Source organism: Scaptodrosophila lebanonensis, unplaced genomic scaffold (genome assembly GCF_003285725.1).
Source record: "Scaptodrosophila lebanonensis strain 11010-0011.00,11010-0021.00 unplaced genomic scaffold, SlebRS2 tig00001410-arrow-pilon, whole genome shotgun sequence".
Lineage (NCBI taxonomy): Eukaryota > Metazoa > Arthropoda > Insecta > Diptera > Drosophilidae > Scaptodrosophila > Scaptodrosophila lebanonensis.
In genome coordinates this window covers 2,161,901-2,180,495 of record NW_022060738.1, presented here as the reverse complement: position 1 = coordinate 2,180,495, position 18,595 = coordinate 2,161,901, and the positions used below count along the sequence as shown (strand labels likewise).

General features: G+C 36.8%; 1 protein-coding gene across 3 annotated transcripts; it reads left to right on the top strand.

Moving 5' to 3' along the window:
• Positions 1 to 60: 60 nt before the first annotated feature.
• On the top strand, positions 61 to 4,727 carry LOC115630609 (lipase 1). Of its 3 annotated transcripts, none has more exons than XM_030527232.1 (4): positions 61 to 105; positions 2,900 to 3,149; positions 3,211 to 3,750; positions 3,948 to 4,727. In XM_030527232.1, exons 2-4 carry the CDS (start codon positions 3,021 to 3,023, stop codon positions 4,494 to 4,496), a joined length of 1,218 nt encoding a protein of 405 aa, XP_030383092.1. In that variant the 5' UTR covers positions 61 to 105; positions 2,900 to 3,020; the 3' UTR covers positions 4,497 to 4,727. The 3 variants fall into 3 exon arrangements, with proteins under 3 accessions (XP_030383092.1, XP_030383094.1, XP_030383093.1); XM_030527234.1 differs by having other exon boundaries at positions 3,815 to 4,081; XM_030527233.1 differs by lacking the exon at positions 61 to 105 and adding an exon at positions 1,133 to 1,169.
• Positions 4,728 to 18,595: the final 13,868 nt, after the last annotated feature.

Below are 18,595 nucleotides of genomic sequence, written 5' to 3'. Positions count from 1 at the left end.
CAATGAGTCCAACAAATAAATAAACTCGGATATTTTGTGGCAAATAAATATCATAAAGAAATCGTTTCTAATGGTTAATAAAATTTTGGAAAAACGTTTGATATTGTGAGTTTCAGGCAGCTTCCATAAAAAAGTTGGAATCGAAATAATATTATACAAAACAGTATATTTATCTAGATTCATCCAAGCATGGAATAAATATCATAAAGAAATCGTTTCTAATGGTTAATAAAATTTTGGAAAAACGTTTGATATTGTGAGTTTCAGGCAGCTTCCATAAAAAAAGTTGGAATCGAAATAATATTATACAAAACAGTATATTTATCTAGATTCATCCAAGCATGGAATAAATATCATAAAGAAATCGTTTCTAATGGTTAATAAAATTTTGGAAAAACGTTTGATATTGTGAGTTTCAGGCAGCTTCCATAAAAAAAGTTGGAATCGAAATAATATTATACAAAACAGTATATTTATCTAGATTCATCCAAGCATGGAATAAATATCATAAAGAAATCGTTTCTAATGGTTAATAAAATTTTGGAAAAACGTTTGATATTGTGAGTTTCAGGCAGCTTCCATAAAAAAAGTTGGAATCGAAATAATATTATACAAAACAGTATATTTATCTAGATTCATCCAAGCATGGAATAAATATCATAAAGAAATCGTTTCTAATGGTTAATAAAATTTTGGAAAAACGTTTGATATTGTGAGTTTCAGGCAGCTTCCATAAAAAAAGTTGGAATCGAAATAATATTATACAAAACAGTATATTTATCTAGATTCATCCAAGCATGGAATAAATATCATAAAGAAATCGTTTCTAATGGTTAATAAAATTTTGGAAAAACGTTTGATATTGTGAGTTTCAGGCAGCTTCCATAAAAAAAGTTGGAATCGAAATAATATTATACAAAACAGTATATTTATCTAGATTCATCCAAGCATGGAATAAATATCATAAAGAAATCGTTTCTAATGGTTAATAAAATTTTGGAAAAAACGTTTGATATTGTGAGTTTCAGGCAGCTTCCATAAAAAAAGTTGGAATCGAAATAATATTATACAAAACAGTATATTTATCTAGATTCATCCAAGCATGGAATAAATATCATAAAGAAATCGTTTCTAATGGTTAATAAAATTTTGGAAAAACGTTTGATATTGTGAGTTTCAGGCAGCTTCCATAAAAAAAGTTGGAATCGAAATAATATTATTCAAAACAGTATATTTATCTAGATACATCCAAACAGATTGTAGTTGTGAACTCTTCAATACCCACTCCCACAAACAAGTAAAAACCTTTTTTAGGGTTTACTATATTATTTAAAAAATTATTTTAAAAAAAATTTAATTGATTTAATAAATTAATTAAATTAAGCAAAAAAAATTACTACATTGATACATAAGTGGAGACATATGTTTATGTACAGTTTTAACAGCATAATTTATCGTGTCTATTCTTGTTTATGGATACCAAGTTTGGCTATTCTAGCTCCTTTACTTTTTGAGATCCTTGCCATCAAACAGACAGACTGACATTTTCATATCGAGTCGTCTTGTCATACTGATCAAGAATATATATACTTTGTGGGGTCTACCAGGCCTCCTTCTGTGTGCTACATGAACACTCGCACAAAACTAATATACCCTTTGGGTACAGGGTATAGAAACATACAGATATTCCCTAAATTACTTCCTATGCGATATACAAGTCTATTGGATATGTATTTCAAATTCATAACTAAGCACAATTTTCCTCTGGTAATCCATGTAGGCACGATCGACTAATCAGGCTGGCATTGCAATCAGACGAATAATTATTGTATGGAACGACATTACAAACAAGTAAAAAAGCTAAAGTCGGGTGTCCCGACTTTGAAATACTCTGTACATATGTTTATAATAATTATAGAAAATAAAAAAAATTAAGAAAAAAAAAATTGGATCGATTTCACCTCTCTCGGTATTCGAACTCACGTAAAGGGTGTATAATTGCACATTTACATAGCAATTGCGTCTGTGTGAGTGTATGTATACCCATGCGCATCTATTCGTGTCTGTGTAAACATGTGTGCAGTCAACCAAAGCACCATCATCAACAACAGCCGCGGGCAGCGCTTGAGCAGCGCTGCAGCAGCAAATATATTTATGGTTCTTGTTAAATCGGTCTATCATAATGAAACTTGGCATACGGACACATAATAACCAACCGGGGGTATTTGCAAAATTTGAGTTCGAAATTCCAAGAATTACGGGAGTTACGATTTGCATGGGAGAGGGGGGAGGGAGGGAAATTCCAAAATATACATTTTCTGCGTATTCACATAAGGCATCTGAGACTAAAATTTGGTGTTCCTAGGTCTTATAGTCTCCGAGATATAGGCGATTATACGAATGGAAAATCGGGAAAACCCCCATAGGGGGGAAGTGGGGGGGAAAATCAAAAAATAAAACAAACTCGTATAGCGTACATACGTAAGGCATCTTTGTGCAAAATTTGGTGTCTCTATCTCTTATAGTCTCTGAGATCCAGGTGCTCATACGGACGGACAGACAGACAGACAGGGCTAGATCGACTCGTCTTGTTACGCTGATCAAGAATATAAATACTTTGTGGGGTCTGCCACGCCTCCTTCTGCCTGCTCCCGCAAACTAATATACCCTTGTACATTTCATGTACAGAGTATAAAAATAAAACATGCACACTACCATTTATACATTCCTGAAAAGATGTTCAATAAGAAGAAGAAGATAAAAAGTGCTCATCTATTTCATATAACCTTTCAAGCTTAACTTCCTCATAAATATGTAGACAAGCAATAGACAGCAGCATGCAATTCTCAAATTAATTTAAAATAACCGATTTGATATTTTATTCAACGGGGCATTGCAGATAGCACGATAATCTTTGCGTGCCTGCTAAAACCAGAAACTGACGCTTTCCCGATATGTTCCGAGTAGGAGACAAATAGAGAGAAAGAGGCAGAGGGAGAGCTGAGCAACTAGATGCCAATATGCTAACAAATGGCAACATTTTGCGACTATATGTCTGCCTAGTCTTTCTATATTTGCATACAAGTTTTGCTCGGGGCTATCTGTTGGAATATGATAAAGCTATTATAGAAGATGCGCAGCTTAAAACGGTAAGTCTATTCGACTGTGCATGAGCACTCACTCAGAAATTGGTAATTGCATTTGATTTAGCACGAACTTATACGCAAGTATGGCTTAAAGGCGGAAGTACACAAGGTCTATACCAAGGATGGGTTCGTGCTGACCGCCCATCGCATACCCCGACCCGGTGGTCAGCCCGTGCTGTTGCTGCATGGCTTGGAGGATAGCTCCGCCACATGGGTCATGATGGGTCCAGAACAAGGCTTGGGGTATCTGCTATTCGAACGTGGCTACGATGTGTGGATGCTGAATTCCCGCGGAAACACCTATTCGCGCAAACACCTGAGACTGCATCCATTCATGTCACAATTCTGGGATTTTTCATTTCACGAGGTTGGCATCTACGATCTGACCGCTAGCATAGACTATGTCCTGGGCAAGACCAACTTCAAAAAGTTGCACTACATAGGTCATTCGCAGGGCACCACATCGTTCTTAGCCTTGGGCAGCGACCGACCAGCCTATATGAAAAAAATAAAAGCTATGCATGCCCTGGCACCGCCGGCTTTCTTCGATAACCTTGGGTCACCAATTGCAAAAGCACTTGCTCCATATGCTCGCTCTATATATGTAAGTTAATAGGAGTTTCTTTGAATGATATCAAAATAAATAATCCTTTCAATTCCGGACCTAGTTTCCATTGCTAGAAAGCGCCCGAACTTTCCTCTTCCCGATGACTATATCCCCAAGTTGAATATTACATATTTTGGCTTATCTCGAATTGTTTTAAATTTTAAAATACATACTTATATTCTTTCCTCATCCAGACCCTATTAAAAATTATAGGAATTCATGAAATCCCCGTGGAGAGCGAAGTATGGCGTCGCTTGATATATCAGATTTGCAGTTTCGCCTTTCGAAATACTTGTACCTTTTTATTTTTCTTCGTGAATGGAGGAAATGAGGCGCAACTTAATGTGACGATGACGCCGATTATCGCGGCTCACGCGCCCGCAGGATCCTCGGCAAAGTCAATTGCACACTATGCCCAGCTCTATCACAGTGGTGGCTTCTACAAATATAACTATGACACTCCAGGAGAGAATCGAAGGCGGCATGGAACGTTCAAGGCGCCAGAGTACAATCTGACAAATGTCGATTGCAAGATGGCTTTATATTATGCCAAGAATGATCTTGTAGTTGCGGTAAAGGATGTGCAAAGACTGCGATCCATTCTCCCCAATGTGGTGCACGATGAGCTGATTGCCTACGAGAAATTCTCTCACGTCGACTTCGTTTGGGCGATCGATGCCAGGAGCCTGCTTTATGAGAGTCTGTTGGATGTTATGCAGAGAGTTGACAATGGCGAATTGTGATATATAGTATATGTTATTATTAAGGACTATAAATACCGTTAAAAGGCTTGCCATGATGAACATCTTATTCTTTCCAAATTGTATTGTAATTGTTTGTGAAAATACTGCCTTACTGTAGTCAGAAAATGAATTGAAAGCTGCGCAAATAGTATTAAGTAAATAATTGTAATTAGGAATTGTGTTTATTTAATAAAAAGCGTCATCATTTTGGTATCGGATCAGTTTAAACTGTGTAGCTATTTAAAGAGATTTTCTGTTATGGTATTACGTTTTATTAATAATCATGAACATTTATGTATAGATAATAAATATATAAAGTTTATATATTAATTTATTTGATCATTTTACGTGAATTGCTGTGGATATGTAATATGTATATATTCTTCATATCGTCCTAATAAAATCACGGTAAAGAGGAAACTTTTGAAGTACATTTTTTCTGTGATGGGGGGAGTGGGGAGTGCATCAAAATAATAATAATAATAAAATAAATAAAACAAACTCGTATAGAGTACACATGGTATAAGGCATCTGTGTACAACATTTTGTGTCTCTATCTCGTATAGTTCCTAAAATCCAGCTGTTCGTACAGACGGACAGACGCCTCCACCCACAAACCTGATATACTGTGTATCTTTTAGGTATAGAGAATAAATATTTCACACTGATATTGCGCTAAACGAACAATAAACAATCTTCGGTGAATTGCTAGAAAAACAAACCGTAGTTAATTTGTATACCCTGTATGAGATTGTGCAAAGGGTGCTATAGATGTTATAGGCAATACAGACATGTCTTTCTGTCTGTTCGTATGAACGTCGAGAACTTTTAAGCAATAAAAGCTATGAACTTGGTATGCACGAATTCTACGAGCTCTATGAACTCTACATATGTACATAAGTAGAGCTAGTTTATTAGCAGAGTCGGACTGGCATAGACATGCTACTCGTTGTCTAATAATGTGCATATTGCTCAGAAATGTACCTAATGTACCTAACTATTTATCATGTGGAACAACCAACCAATAGAATTGTATGTACGTTTCCTCTCAAATCACTCGAACAATGCTTTTAACAAAATCCTTCCTTGGTATCATAGACCTGTGAGCCTTACTACTGATATTGTTTCGTTATACTCACATACATACAAGTATATAAAAAATAGCACGAAAGATGACATATAGTTGCATATTAATAGCACAATCAAATACCATTGAGTGCAATTAAAATTGCATATTTTCAACGTGCATTTCAAAAGCTTGCCAAGCACTTAAGCACACACACACACATGCTCGAGTTACTTATGGATGTGTGTATTGTGAAAATGATTGTAATTTGGTGCAGTGGCAGGCAAAGGCGTAGGCAGCTTTTTCCAAAGGGGGGCCCAACAAATTTAAATTTTGATTAAATATGAATGGACGATGAGTTAAAATATAATAACTTATGCATATGATCAATAGAAAAGTTTCAACAAATCCAACAAAGTTCAATTTTAAGGCCAAATAGTGCGCCATAATAATGATGTGTGGCCGATTTCATATGCAGAAAATTTGGAGGGGGAACCATTGCACCCCCCTGCCACCCTTGCCTACGCCCTCAGTGGCAGGCATTGAACCATAAAATCAGATTAAATATTTAAAACAGATAACGTAGCTGTGGCTTACCAAAAGTGTTTGCATATGGCCAACTTCATATATACTTGCATATATATATGATAGTTTATAGATACATATCTGTCTGCAGTTGTGGGTGTGTCTTTGAGAACATCAACATGGGCAAACGAGCGTAGAATTTATTGCAAGGACATTTTATTTAAATTTTCATGCTGACAATGCCATCGGCTTCTGAAAGGAGCCGCATATGTGTGGTGTGTGTTGTGGAGGGGGGAGGGTAGTGCTGCAGGCTGTATTGAACGTGTCTGCCAATTGCTGCTGCCAAAAAGTACTTGCAGCATAAAAATTGCAAGTGGCAGACTTATTCGTGCATATAAGCATGTACGAGTATGTGAGTGGCAAGCGCAAGAAAATAAAAGTGTTATTTATTTAAAGCAAACTTAATCAAGTTATTGCTGCCTTTGAATAACACAAACAAAGCCATTCAACAATGCATGAAAATCAAGAAAAATGCGGCAATAACTGATGAATAGGGTACGCACTCATGAGCATAACATGTTCCAAGTTTTGATTGCAATGAATGCTTTACTGACGTCACAAAAACAAGAGAAACCTTACAGCAGGATTAATTGGGGTGGCTCTCTACTGAGGCAAAGGATAAGCTCAGATTCACCAATGAGGAACATATTCTACACTGACTACAACATGTCTTTGAAGAATATATTAGGCTTGTCCTTGATGCCCACAAAAGTTTTTAATTTAAAGAGTAGCGGCTAATATTTTGTTTCTTTTCCTTTAGCTTTACAAGCGAAACTAAAATACAGGATTTGTTAGATACGGCTCTCAACGGATATAAAAGGAAATAATAAGTCTTATAAGCGACTAAAATTTGTCAATTAAGAAATTGATATCCCTGCCTTAAATGTACAGATAAACCGTTGAAATAAAGAGTATAGGCAGACATCTTGTCCTAAATTATGAAATGATTTCCTTTATGTTTATGCCTTAATGTTGAAATTTGTCAAATGTATTGTTTTTAAATATGTGTAACAAATTAATTTTTATGTACAAGTATTGTTGATCTGTTCAAAGTCTCCGAAACAATTCAGCGATGGCTTAAAAAAATTTCCCAACATTACTTTGAAATGTACGCCTGGATTTTTAAAATGTAAAAAAAAAGATTGTTTGCTATCTATTTCTGGGGAGGTATCTGATAAGTATTAAGCACTTCATCAACAATAAATAACAAAAGCTAATTAAATCATAATAATAATTATATCAATATGTGTGGGATTATATTAATCCCATTTTAACGAAGCTAATAGCTAATTTAATGAAATTCAATGAAATAAACGCCTTTCATACGGAACAATTACTGAAGCCATTCGATGATTTTACGATTTATTAAAAACACAAGCCGTCTCTGCGCTTCTCACCTAATCCATTTCAATTAAAGCACAAAGAGCGGATTTATAAAATAAATGTGTCAAGTCTGTGGATAGAATATTTAAACACTAGACAAATGCAAAGGTTAGAGATCCTTATTTTTGTGAGAATGGGTGCAGGGTATTTAAGAGTTGAGCTCACACCACCTGGCATTTCTTTCCTGTTATTGTTGCTTAACCTCGTATATTAATATATATGTATATTTACTCTTATGCAAGCCAACAGTATAAACTGGAATGCTGAGAAACCTGCTACTACTGACCCATAATTGAGCAGATGTGTTTTTTTTTTCAGGAAATAAAAAACTACATACGCGTTGCAACTAATAATTGCTCATAATTTTCTAATTTATAAATAAATGGCTGTATGATCGGCCAATAATTGCTATACTAATTATATGAATCATAAGTTCTCTTTGGATTCTGCTTCATTTGTAATTTATCATTTTAAGTTGCTTTATTTGTTGTTTACATCCCCACAGCTATTTATTTATGGCATAAATAATAAAAAAATGCCAGCTGGACGGGTTGCTTTGTACAAAGTCCCATCGAGTGAATGAAATAAGACCGCATTTGATATGAACATATCGACGTTCATAGAGAATATAGATGAGTTCATTAATATACGTATGTGTATGTTTTTTATCGTGACATTTATATGACAATTAATTAGTCACATAATTCATCGCACTTTAAATTCAACGTTGGATAGGAACTGCAGGCAGATATAGAAGCCAGCCGGCCTGCAGCATCATTTCATAAACAAGTAACGATTTAAAGAAAAAAAGTTTAAAAATTAATATGATTGAGATTTTTGACAGATACCAGATACCACAAGAAAAAGAAAGTAGAAAATCTGTACACAGCCTGGGGACAGGAATTTGAGAGCTACTTGTTTTCCAGCTAAGCCTTAACCTCAATTGGATGTTGTTTGTTGTTTGCGGTCAGCAGAGGACGATGTCTGGGTATCAATCATGTCACTTGACCGAGCGGAAATCGAGTTTTGCATGTGCTGTGACACTGGTTCTCTGGTTTTATGACACTTGCCGGCTGCATCGAAATTAAATTTGCCTCAATTCGTGTGTGAAATAAAGTCGTTAAAATGCTCGGGGTCTTTGTTTCGTGCATTTACATGTTGCCCCTTCCGCTTAGAAGGCAGGGAGTGGCAAAGACAAGCCTTGGCCAGCATCGAGGCATTGTGCGTGTGTCCTTCTGCTGGCTGCAGTCGCAGTGATAAGAGCTTTCCCCACCAAACCACAATATATCCTCACTGTTCTCGGCTTTATGCCAAACAAAAGCCAACTGCGAGCTCTGACTGAGTTCCTGCCCTTCAAGCCCAAACCAATCGAAGTCATTTGAAGATTTGCGTTTGGATTTGCATTTGAATGGAAATGAAAGTTTGCTTTCTAGTTCGTTTTTTTTCGGTTTGTTTGTTTGTTTGTTGTTAGGTTAGCTGAGAAGCCTGTTATCGTGTGTGTGTGTGAGTGTGTCACATTGTCATGCAATTGTTGGCTTGTAAGCAACAACAACAATGCCGGCACCGAAGAGCGTAGTTGGTTCTAACTTATAGGCGTTAGTTCGATTATTTGGAATACTTGGCACTCATCTCTTTTTCGGGCTCGATTGAAATACCTGTAAACGAATTTTGGCAACCATTTTTATTATTCAGTTCTAACTTTGCTGCTTTTTAATTAAAGCTATAAACAGCATTCCAATAAAGGCACTCACTCTGTTAAAAATAAAGGAAAACTTGTAGCTCAGTGAAGAAGAGACCCGGAGAAAATACATATATACTATTATTATTTTTAAAATAATGTGACGTAGGTAAGTAAGTAGCTGCGCAGCTTTTTTATTCTCTATATAATCGCTTGAGGAACGTTCTATACAAAAACTTAGTCTTAAAAAAAATCACTGTACTGTTGGTTGTTTTTTAAATAATTATAGCAGAAGTATAAGACAATGTTTATTCTTGTTTTCAAAACATCTGCGTCAATATGGTGAAAAATTGATACTTATCTACTATTTTTTACAACTACTTGATTTTGAGTACCGTTTATATTTATATTTTAAATCTTACAGGAAAACGGTGTGGTTAGTTAGCTAATTGCATCTTAATGATAGAAAGAGTTAAGATGGGAATTGTTAAGCCTGTCTGAAATCAAGACGTTGTAATTTGTTTTCGAACTTGATTCGAACACATATTTAAAATACTAACTTTTCATAATTTATAATAAGATTTATACCCTGTACCCGTATGGTAAAAAGGGTATATTAGGTATGTGCAAAGTATACATACAGAAGGGAGCATCTCCGACCCCATAAAGTATATATATTCTGAATCAGCATGACGAGAGAAATCGATCTAGACATGTCCGTCCGTCTATCTGTCTGGATGAATGCAAGATCTCAGAAACTATACAAGCTAGAACAACCAAAGTTGGTATCCAGATTCTCCTAGGTCCGAGAAAGGACGAATTTATTTTATTTTCTGGAATTTTCCCCTTCCCTAGCTACAGAATTTGTTAATTATGGTGTAATTTAAATATCGAAACTCGTGGGGGGTTCCTGTTGTTGATACTTTTGCAATCTTTCCTTTCTTGCATCGCTAGTACGCTAGGAGGACATCCAAGGCGTTTCTCATAACTTTCTTCGTGAGCTTGAATGACATCACTAACCTTATTTTTTTTTAACCATTCATAAAACTTTAATTTTACTGTTATTATTTACAACAACTTAAATTAAACTTATAGAAAAATACAAATACAGCTTAAACTAGGAGTTTAGTCTTATTTAATTATTTATTTCATTTAATTATTAATTATTTATACTTACATTAAATAAATCTATTGGCAAGACCAGCAGGATGTGACCTCTTCAGCCTCCTTCTTACAACTCTCCTTGCTTTTCGTCGCCGTTTCAGCAGGCGCCTTGCTAATACGGTATCATGGGTTCGCAGACGCTCCATGTTTTGCGCGGCCTGCTTATTTAGCACGTCTCCAACTTTTTGCACCCCTATATCCCTTTCTATGTGTGCCGTTTTCATGTACCAGGTAGGAGGCGAAGGGTATCCACTTGCAGGATCCGGATTTTTTGCAGGTGTGACTTTGCAGCGATTCCATATACTTGCAAGCCATATCGCCAAGAGGGAGCGATGCGGGACTTCTAAAGAGTCACTTTGTTTCTCAGTGACAGATTGCTGGTTAGGAGCCATCTCATTTTGTTTATTCTAACACTTAGTGTCTTCATAACAGAGCATATGTATGTGCTCTCGAAATGTGAGATCACTAACATTACGAACACATACATAAATCCCTTTCCCCTAGAGCGTTGTGTGGACCTTTACATCGTTATATTTCAGCAGGACGTAGGCCGTATTACAAATGTAACATTTGCGCACTTACTGCTCAACACTTTCAAAAACACAGACAATATTCGATTTATTTATGCAATTGTCTGGCTTTGATTTTGCCTTCTATTCCCAACAATGTTGCATACTTTTGGGCTGAGCGAATGGCCAAGCTTGGAAATGTTTGGGAAACACTTTTAATAATTTGATGCCACTACGAGGAGTAATACAAAGCCCGATCTGGGCAACCACCAAAATGCTTCTCAAGTGTTGCCGGCAAAAAAGTATTCAATTTCATAATCAAAAGCACAATTTGATTTGCACAGAATTTAATTAAAGTCCACCATCCCCATAGAGTTGGGCCAACCCCCAATTGTGGACCACTGTCCCCCCACTCGGCAGTTACATGTTGAGCTTACATTTATTCCCATATCATGTACGCAAGTCTCATGTTGTTGAGGCTGAGCAATTTTTGGCATAATTTGAACAAAGACTGGTCTGTGGAGGTGGGGAGGTTGCTCTGTGGAGGCTGCACAGCTGCAGGCTCTGCTATCCGTCTAACATTTTACAATGTCCTGCAGCTTGAGTACATCAAAATGTCTAAAATTTCATAATTGCAGTTGTGCAGTTATCTTTCTTTTATTTGGGGTTGGATTTGAGACCCCAGCTTTGTTTGCTCTACAATAGTTTGCTATTTGCAACCAAATACACAAGCATGCAAACATTTAATTAGTTTTTTGTGTGGCTTCTGAAATAAAATAGTATGAAAATGTGAAACGAATTTCCAGCTGTTGTTGTGCACCGAAAACATTTATGTGTGTGGTTTGCCCGAGAGGCATGTTAAGAACATTTCAAAGCACCATTTAATGATTGAAGAGATCTCAAAAATCGTGTGCTTAGCATCAATTGGACAGCTGAGAGCCACATATAAAAGCGCATCGTATAACAACTACAAGTTAAATGGGAAAAATTGCAACAATGCTAAATTTTTTGGATCGTAAACCACAATATATATGTGTCGAACTGAAAAGTGATTTTCTGTTGAAAGGCAACAAAAGTTCCCATTTCTATTCACTTTTTTATTCAAAAAACTTGTTTCAACGTATTTCAAGTTCTGCTGCAGCTCACGAAATGTGTCTGAAATTCAATTTAAATAAAATTGTATGTTCAGTATCGGGGCTCTATTGATTTTTATTTTATCAGCTCAAAGTTCCTCTTTAAATAACACACGTTTTCTGTGGCCCACTTAAGCGTTGGCGCAAGGGAAAAGCGCTAAGAATACTAAGCATTAACATAAAATCCATAGAAAGACGGCAAATGCTTAGTTCAATAAATAAACTGCACACTCCACCCAGCTCGGTGGCAAAGCCATTCTGGAAAAGTGCGTCCGACTGCTGCCACGACTGCCATGTTGGCTGCTAATTGAAAATAATTTCTACCAACAGTTTGCCAAGCGTATAAAAAATGGTTTGCGCTGCACGTGAAAACTTAATGAAAAATCAAACACAAGTTTACCGTGCGGACTTCTTGTTTTTGTTGCTAATGCTGTTGCTGTTGCTTTTGCTGTTGTTGCTACTGCTGCCATTGTTTCGAAGCTGTCAGAAGCCAAAAGGTGCATCGAAGGTGCAGCAAAAGCAGCAGCAGCTCTAGAAACAAAATGGCAGCAGTGCCGGAACGCATGTCAGCCAAGCAGCCAAGCGGAAGTGCTTAACACCAACACCAGCATGCATGGCAACAGCAGCACACATATACACACACACACACACGCACACAAACACACATACACACACATGCATATACATTCGCATATGAGGAAATGGAAAATAGAAGCAAAAGCATGTGCAAGTTTAAAGAAAACGTAGTAAAGCGTATTTGTGTGTGTGTGTGTATGGAAACTTTTACTCTGTGGCTAAGTCAACAGAAATAATTTTGTAAATGTAAGCACAGTAAGTATTAGATATGGAGGAATTATGCTTACAACTGGACTCTAATAATATCTGCAGAAATTTGGGAACGTTTAGACTAAAAACGAATTTATTTTAACTATCGGAGCTTCAACTTAAACCACAAGGTGTGGTTTTTCTAGCTCCTATACTTACATATACTATACTACCTGTATACATACCCGCATATGTTTGTAAATTAAATTTAATGCTAATTGCTAATCGAACAGGAGATATTTAAAGCATTTGGTTTTAATATTAAAGAAAAGAATGTCTGCAATTTTTGTTCGAGCTGATAAATCACCATCGCTTTTTAGAAAGAGAAAAGAAAGCATGGGTTTTGATACCTCATCGAACTCACGTCCCAATAGGGATATTGTTTTGCGTAATGTGTTGTATGAAGAAACTTCTTGTTGAAGCCTGTTAATCATACAAAGCTTAATTTATATTTAAAACTTTTTTTAATTTGTGTTTCAGGAGATATTTAAAATGCTTTCTATTTTTGAATAAATTTAGCAGACTTTTATAAATATATTCTTGCTTTTACACTACTTTTAAACTAAACACATTTGCAGAAGATCCATGAAGGAGTATAGTATATTAGAGAAAGTGCTTCAATTGGCTATCTGGGTAAGCGAGCAAATAACAAATGACTTGTGCATTTTAATTTCAATTTTCCTTTAAGCAGTGTCCACTGTACCGCACGTGTTTTGCGTTTGTGGCTACTTCTCTGGTCATAGGTGTTAGGGCCTCTCTGTTGCTGCTGCTGCTGTCGATGTGCCTGAAAGCCAAGTTAATACTTTGAAATAATTTATCGAGTGCATTTATAATTGATGTTGTGTGGTTGCTACGGTATGCACTCGTCCCTTGGCTTGCTACTTTTAGTTGTTTTGCTTATTGAAAAGAGAAATTTACAATTACAACTGACAGTGAGATGTTGTCCAATAGTGCTCCACAAAGCGATTGTTAATTAAAGTTTTAAAAGGTACGTACTTTGTTTTAGTTCGTTAGTTTTATATAAAGCCTCTTTAATTTGTCAAGTAGCTGTAAGTGAAGTGATGTTTGTAAAATTTGAATAATACGCAATTATAGATAAACGTTAATATTCTTAAGCACTTTTGTAAATTTTTTGGGATTATAAGTGTTATTGATTAGTATACGGTTTTGGGTATTATAGTATATTTGATTGTTTGCTTGGCTTTTTATTCCACAAATTTGGGATTTTCCCCTCAACTCAAAGCTGCGTTCGTGGCGAAAGATTGAAGCATATTCATAAGATATTCAAAGCATTCTTCAACCATTTCTAAACAAGGTACTTAAATTAATTGGCAGATGTCAACAAAAGTGTTGAAATATGTTCTACTTGTAGAACGATTTCCAATGTCTTTAATATAAAACGAATTAACTTACTTGTCTAAAAACTTCAAGACCACACTTTTAAATTAGAACCCATAGGATAGAATAATCTTTACAAATTGTCAATTAAAAGTCTGCTCTTATCGCTGCTTATAAATTAAGTTATATCTTTATTGCAGCAAAATTATTTTAATTTTCTGTTCCAAAAAGTCCCAAAAGTGTTCAAACTTTCTAATAATTAAAAATCCTTTTAACCACCACATTTTTATAGCCAAAGCATTAAAAATTTGTCATACCTCATAACTCTAGCTTTTTTGTGCGTCTCAACTCGTTAAAAACATGTAAACTTTCCCCAAACCCCTGCCCAGTCGTCTCCTCCTACGGCACTAAACCCAATTTAGCGAAAAGTGTCATTCGCTGGAGCGCCAAAATATAAACCTGAGGCGTCCAAAAAAAGAAGAGTGCTACATAAAATTACAACAAGAATTGTTGGAAAAAAAGAGAAAAATCTAATTAAAAATTTGTTGCAACGCCAAGTGTGAAGCATCAGCTACAACATTCCCTGTCCTGCCCCCCAAAACTGCTTCCACGCTTTCGAGTGAAACGCGCGAGCAACAAAAAAGCAATTACAGCGCCCCTCAAACTGTTGCAGCTTCCTGCAAGGACAACAGGCGCTAAACTTGGGGCTCAATATTAGCACAACAACAAGAACAACAAGAACTACAAGAACAGCAAGAACAGCAATTGCTGTCTGCCGCTCAGTGATGCGCAGCAACCCAACGTGTCCAACACGACCAATTGGACCGCCTGTGGTTGTGCTAGACATAACAGGCAGCAGGATATCCTCCTGGTTACCAACAGCTGGGCGACACTGTCGCTCTCTGCCACTCTCTGTTTGTGTGTGCGTGTGTGTGTGTTAAATACGCGAATGTCCTTCCTAATCTCATTTTCGATGTTATCTGCCCGCCAAGCAGACAACAAATGCAACAACAACAAAAACAACAATAAAAAATACTATGCTGCAGAAGAGCAACAACATTGCGCCTGGGGGCTAAAAGGAGTTTTTTATTATGTGCTCTTTCACAAAAAACAAGGCAACTCCATTTCGTATCTTTTTGTTGGCTTCTTTTCTTCTATTTTTGGGCAACAACTTTTTACATATTGTTGACTGCCTCCACAAAGCTCCCTGCCTCCCAATCGTCCATTGCATTGCCTGCCTGCCTGAGTTATAATAACTTTTTTTTTCTCTACTTAAACCTCTGCATATGGGTGATGGAACCGTGAGAGCAGAATTTGGAATATCCTCGGATCAAATGATCTCACAAGGTTTTTCTTTTGAATGATAATAGTGACATCAGGCTTTATATTGTCATCAATATTTTATTTAACTAAAAAGTAGTAATCATTACATTTATTTAAACTTCTAATACAGAACACATATGTGTGTATAATTTTTTGTGGCAATAAAAATTATTATATCGTGGATAGATAGCTATAGAGTAAATAAATAAAATGCAGACGAAATATTAGTATTTATAAAATTGTATATATGTATATATCTCAGCTGCCATTTGATAATACCACATTTGATTAATAGTGATTGTGTTATTAAACCAATTTGTGTAAATTAATAAAGTAGAAATTAAACAGTTTTTTGCATATTTTTAATTTCTTTTTGGGTTAAAATAGTGCTTGAATTATTGCTAATATTTGTCTTGATTGAAATTATTTATATTTTTTAAAATTTATTCTATTTTTATTTTGTTTGCTTATTAATGTTCAATTGAGCATACAAGTTTGGCAAACTGATTCATAATCTTTATTAAATGCCTTCAACGGGGAGCATGAAGATCGCTTTATCAATATACATACAGTACTTTACAATTGACGTCATTATAATTTGATTTACGTCCACCTCTAGTCGACATTGCACAATAAACGAATGCACTGGCGCCTGTGGCGGCTGCGGTGGTTGTGGCGGTGGCTGTTGCAACCACACGCCACATGGCGCACGACAAAACGCATGAAAGGCATTTTGGCAAGGTATTGGTTGGTGGGATTTCAAGTCACACATGTTGAAAATCAATACAAACATAAGTACCAATGCACGCATGTTAATATAAGCAGATAATAATCTTATGTTATCTACAAGTTATCTGTCACTGTTGCATACGAATGTAAGCATAAAGAATATGTATAGCAAAAGTGTCAGTCTCCAATAAAACTCTAAAGCGAACAGACGCACGGCGGTCCGCGACTATTGTCTTTTACTTTACTCCTACTGAGCCCTTCCCTTTTCAGCGAATATATAATCTATTCAATAGGTTATGGGCCCAGGGCATATAGGCTCATAGGAGAAGTTCAAAGTATTGTGAAATAGTAATCGTTTGGTGACTCAAGAAATATAACATTTAAAAAATGAGTGCGCTATATCAAATAGACAAATTGGAAGAGCATAACTATGACTCATGGAGCATACAGATGCGATCTGTCTTAGTGCACGCGGAATTGTGGAGTGTGGCATCAGGTGCTGAACCTAGTAATACTGAGAGTTCAAGGCCAAAAGATGAAAAGGCATTAGCAATTATAACGCTAAGTGTAAAAGCTTCACAATTGGGCTTCATTAAAAATTGCAACACTTCGTACGAGGCATGGAAAAAGTTAAAGGACGTTCATCAGCCGAGTGGACCTGTACGGAAAGTGTCGCTGTACAAGAAATTGCTAGGCAAACGCATGTTTCAAGGCCAAAGCATTTCAAGTTACATACACGAATTTAACGAAATTCTGGATGGTTTGTGTACAGTTGGCATCGAATTAAATGATGAGTTAAAAACAATCGTGTTGTTGTCAAGCTTGCCCGAACCATACGAAAATTTTGTCGTCGCCATTGAGACGCGTGACAATTTACCGTCATTTGATGTGTTATGTATCAAGCTGATGGAAGAGGGAGAGCGCAGAGGCAATGCAGATGGAGAGAGCGAGAATGCAAGAGCATTTATAGCTACGCAGCAGATCGTCGCGCATTCCAAAGCGAATTCAAAAAGGAATTCAAAAATCGTCGTTTGCTACAACTGCGGCGAAAAAGGGCACTACAAGGCACAGTGCAAGCGTGAGAAAATTCGCGGTGAAGGGAAAAAGCAATCGACAAAGAAAGAGATGGAAAAGCAGAGCAGCTTGTTAAATGCGTTGGACGTTGGAAAGATAGAGAACAACATGTGGTGTCTGGACAGCGGAGCAACAAGCCATATGTGTTGCGATAAGACGTTATTTTCAAAATTTATTGCGCACACTGAAATGATCGGTTTAGCTGACGCTGGTTTCCTGAAGGCCGAAGGCAGAGGAGAGGTGAAGTTACAGACAGAACTTTGTACCTTGGTGTTGTCAGATGTACTGTATGTACCGAAAATGAATGGCAACTTTATGTCCGTCAGCCGGTCAGTGCAAAAGAACAATGTTATACATTTTGGGCCACATTTTGCTAAAGTTATACAAAACGGCGAGTGTATACTGAAAGCGAATAAAGTTGGGAACCTTTATATGTTTCAAGGCAAACAAAATAGGTGTTATTCCGCAACTGAATCAGATGGTACATTGTGGCATAAGCGTTATGGCCATTTAAATTTTACCAGTCTGAAGGAAGTGATCAGCAAAGAGCTAGTGCGTGGTATTGGAAAGGTTGTTTTCCCAGACAACTTGAATTGCAAAACGTGTATGCTAAGCAAAATACATGTACAGCCATTCCCAAAGGTAAGCACTAACCGTGCCGAAGAGCTGTTGGAACTGGTTCATGCTGATGTATGCGGCCCATTCGACACGAAGTCACTTGCTGGATCCAAATACTTTCTGACCTTCATCGATGACAAGTCCAGGCGTATATTTGTTTATTTTTTGCGGAAGAAAGATGAAGTGTTCAGTAAGTTCGTCGAATTTAAAAACTTGGTTGAACGGCAAACAGATAAAAAGCTCAAATGTATTCGAACCGACAATGGAGGCGAGTTTGTCAACACAACATTCAACGGTTTCCTGAAACACCATGGTATTGCAAGGCAATTGACCGTGGCTTATACTCCGCAGCAGAACGGCGTGGCGGAAAGAGCAAACCGGACATTAACGGAGATGTCCAGATGCTTATTGGTGCAGTCGGGCCTAGGCGAGTCTTTGTGGGCCGAAGCAGTCAACACAGCAGTATACATAAGAAACAGATCACCTACCAGTGCACTGAACAACCTGACTCCAATGGAAGCGTGGACAGGTAAGAAACCCTGTGTTAGCCATCTAAAAGTTTTTGGTTCCATTGCAGTTGCACTTGCAAAGGGTCCCCGTAAAGGCAAATTCAAACCCAAAGGGCATGAGTACCGTATGGTTGGGTATTCGGTAGCAGCCAAAGGCTATCGGTT

Bases quoted from the DNA above. Each gene is read 5' to 3' on its own strand.
- LOC115630609 (XM_030527232.1), top strand. From the start codon at position 3,021: ATGCTAACAAATGGCAACATTTTGCGACTATATGTCTGCCTAGTCTTT. The intron at 3,150-3,210 runs GTAAGTCTATTC...CATTTGATTTAG, and splicing joins AAGATGCGCAGCTTAAAACG to CACGAACTTATACGCAAGTA. The intron at 3,751-3,947 runs GTAAGTTAATAG...TTCCTCATCCAG, and splicing joins CATATGCTCGCTCTATATAT to ACCCTATTAAAAATTATAGG.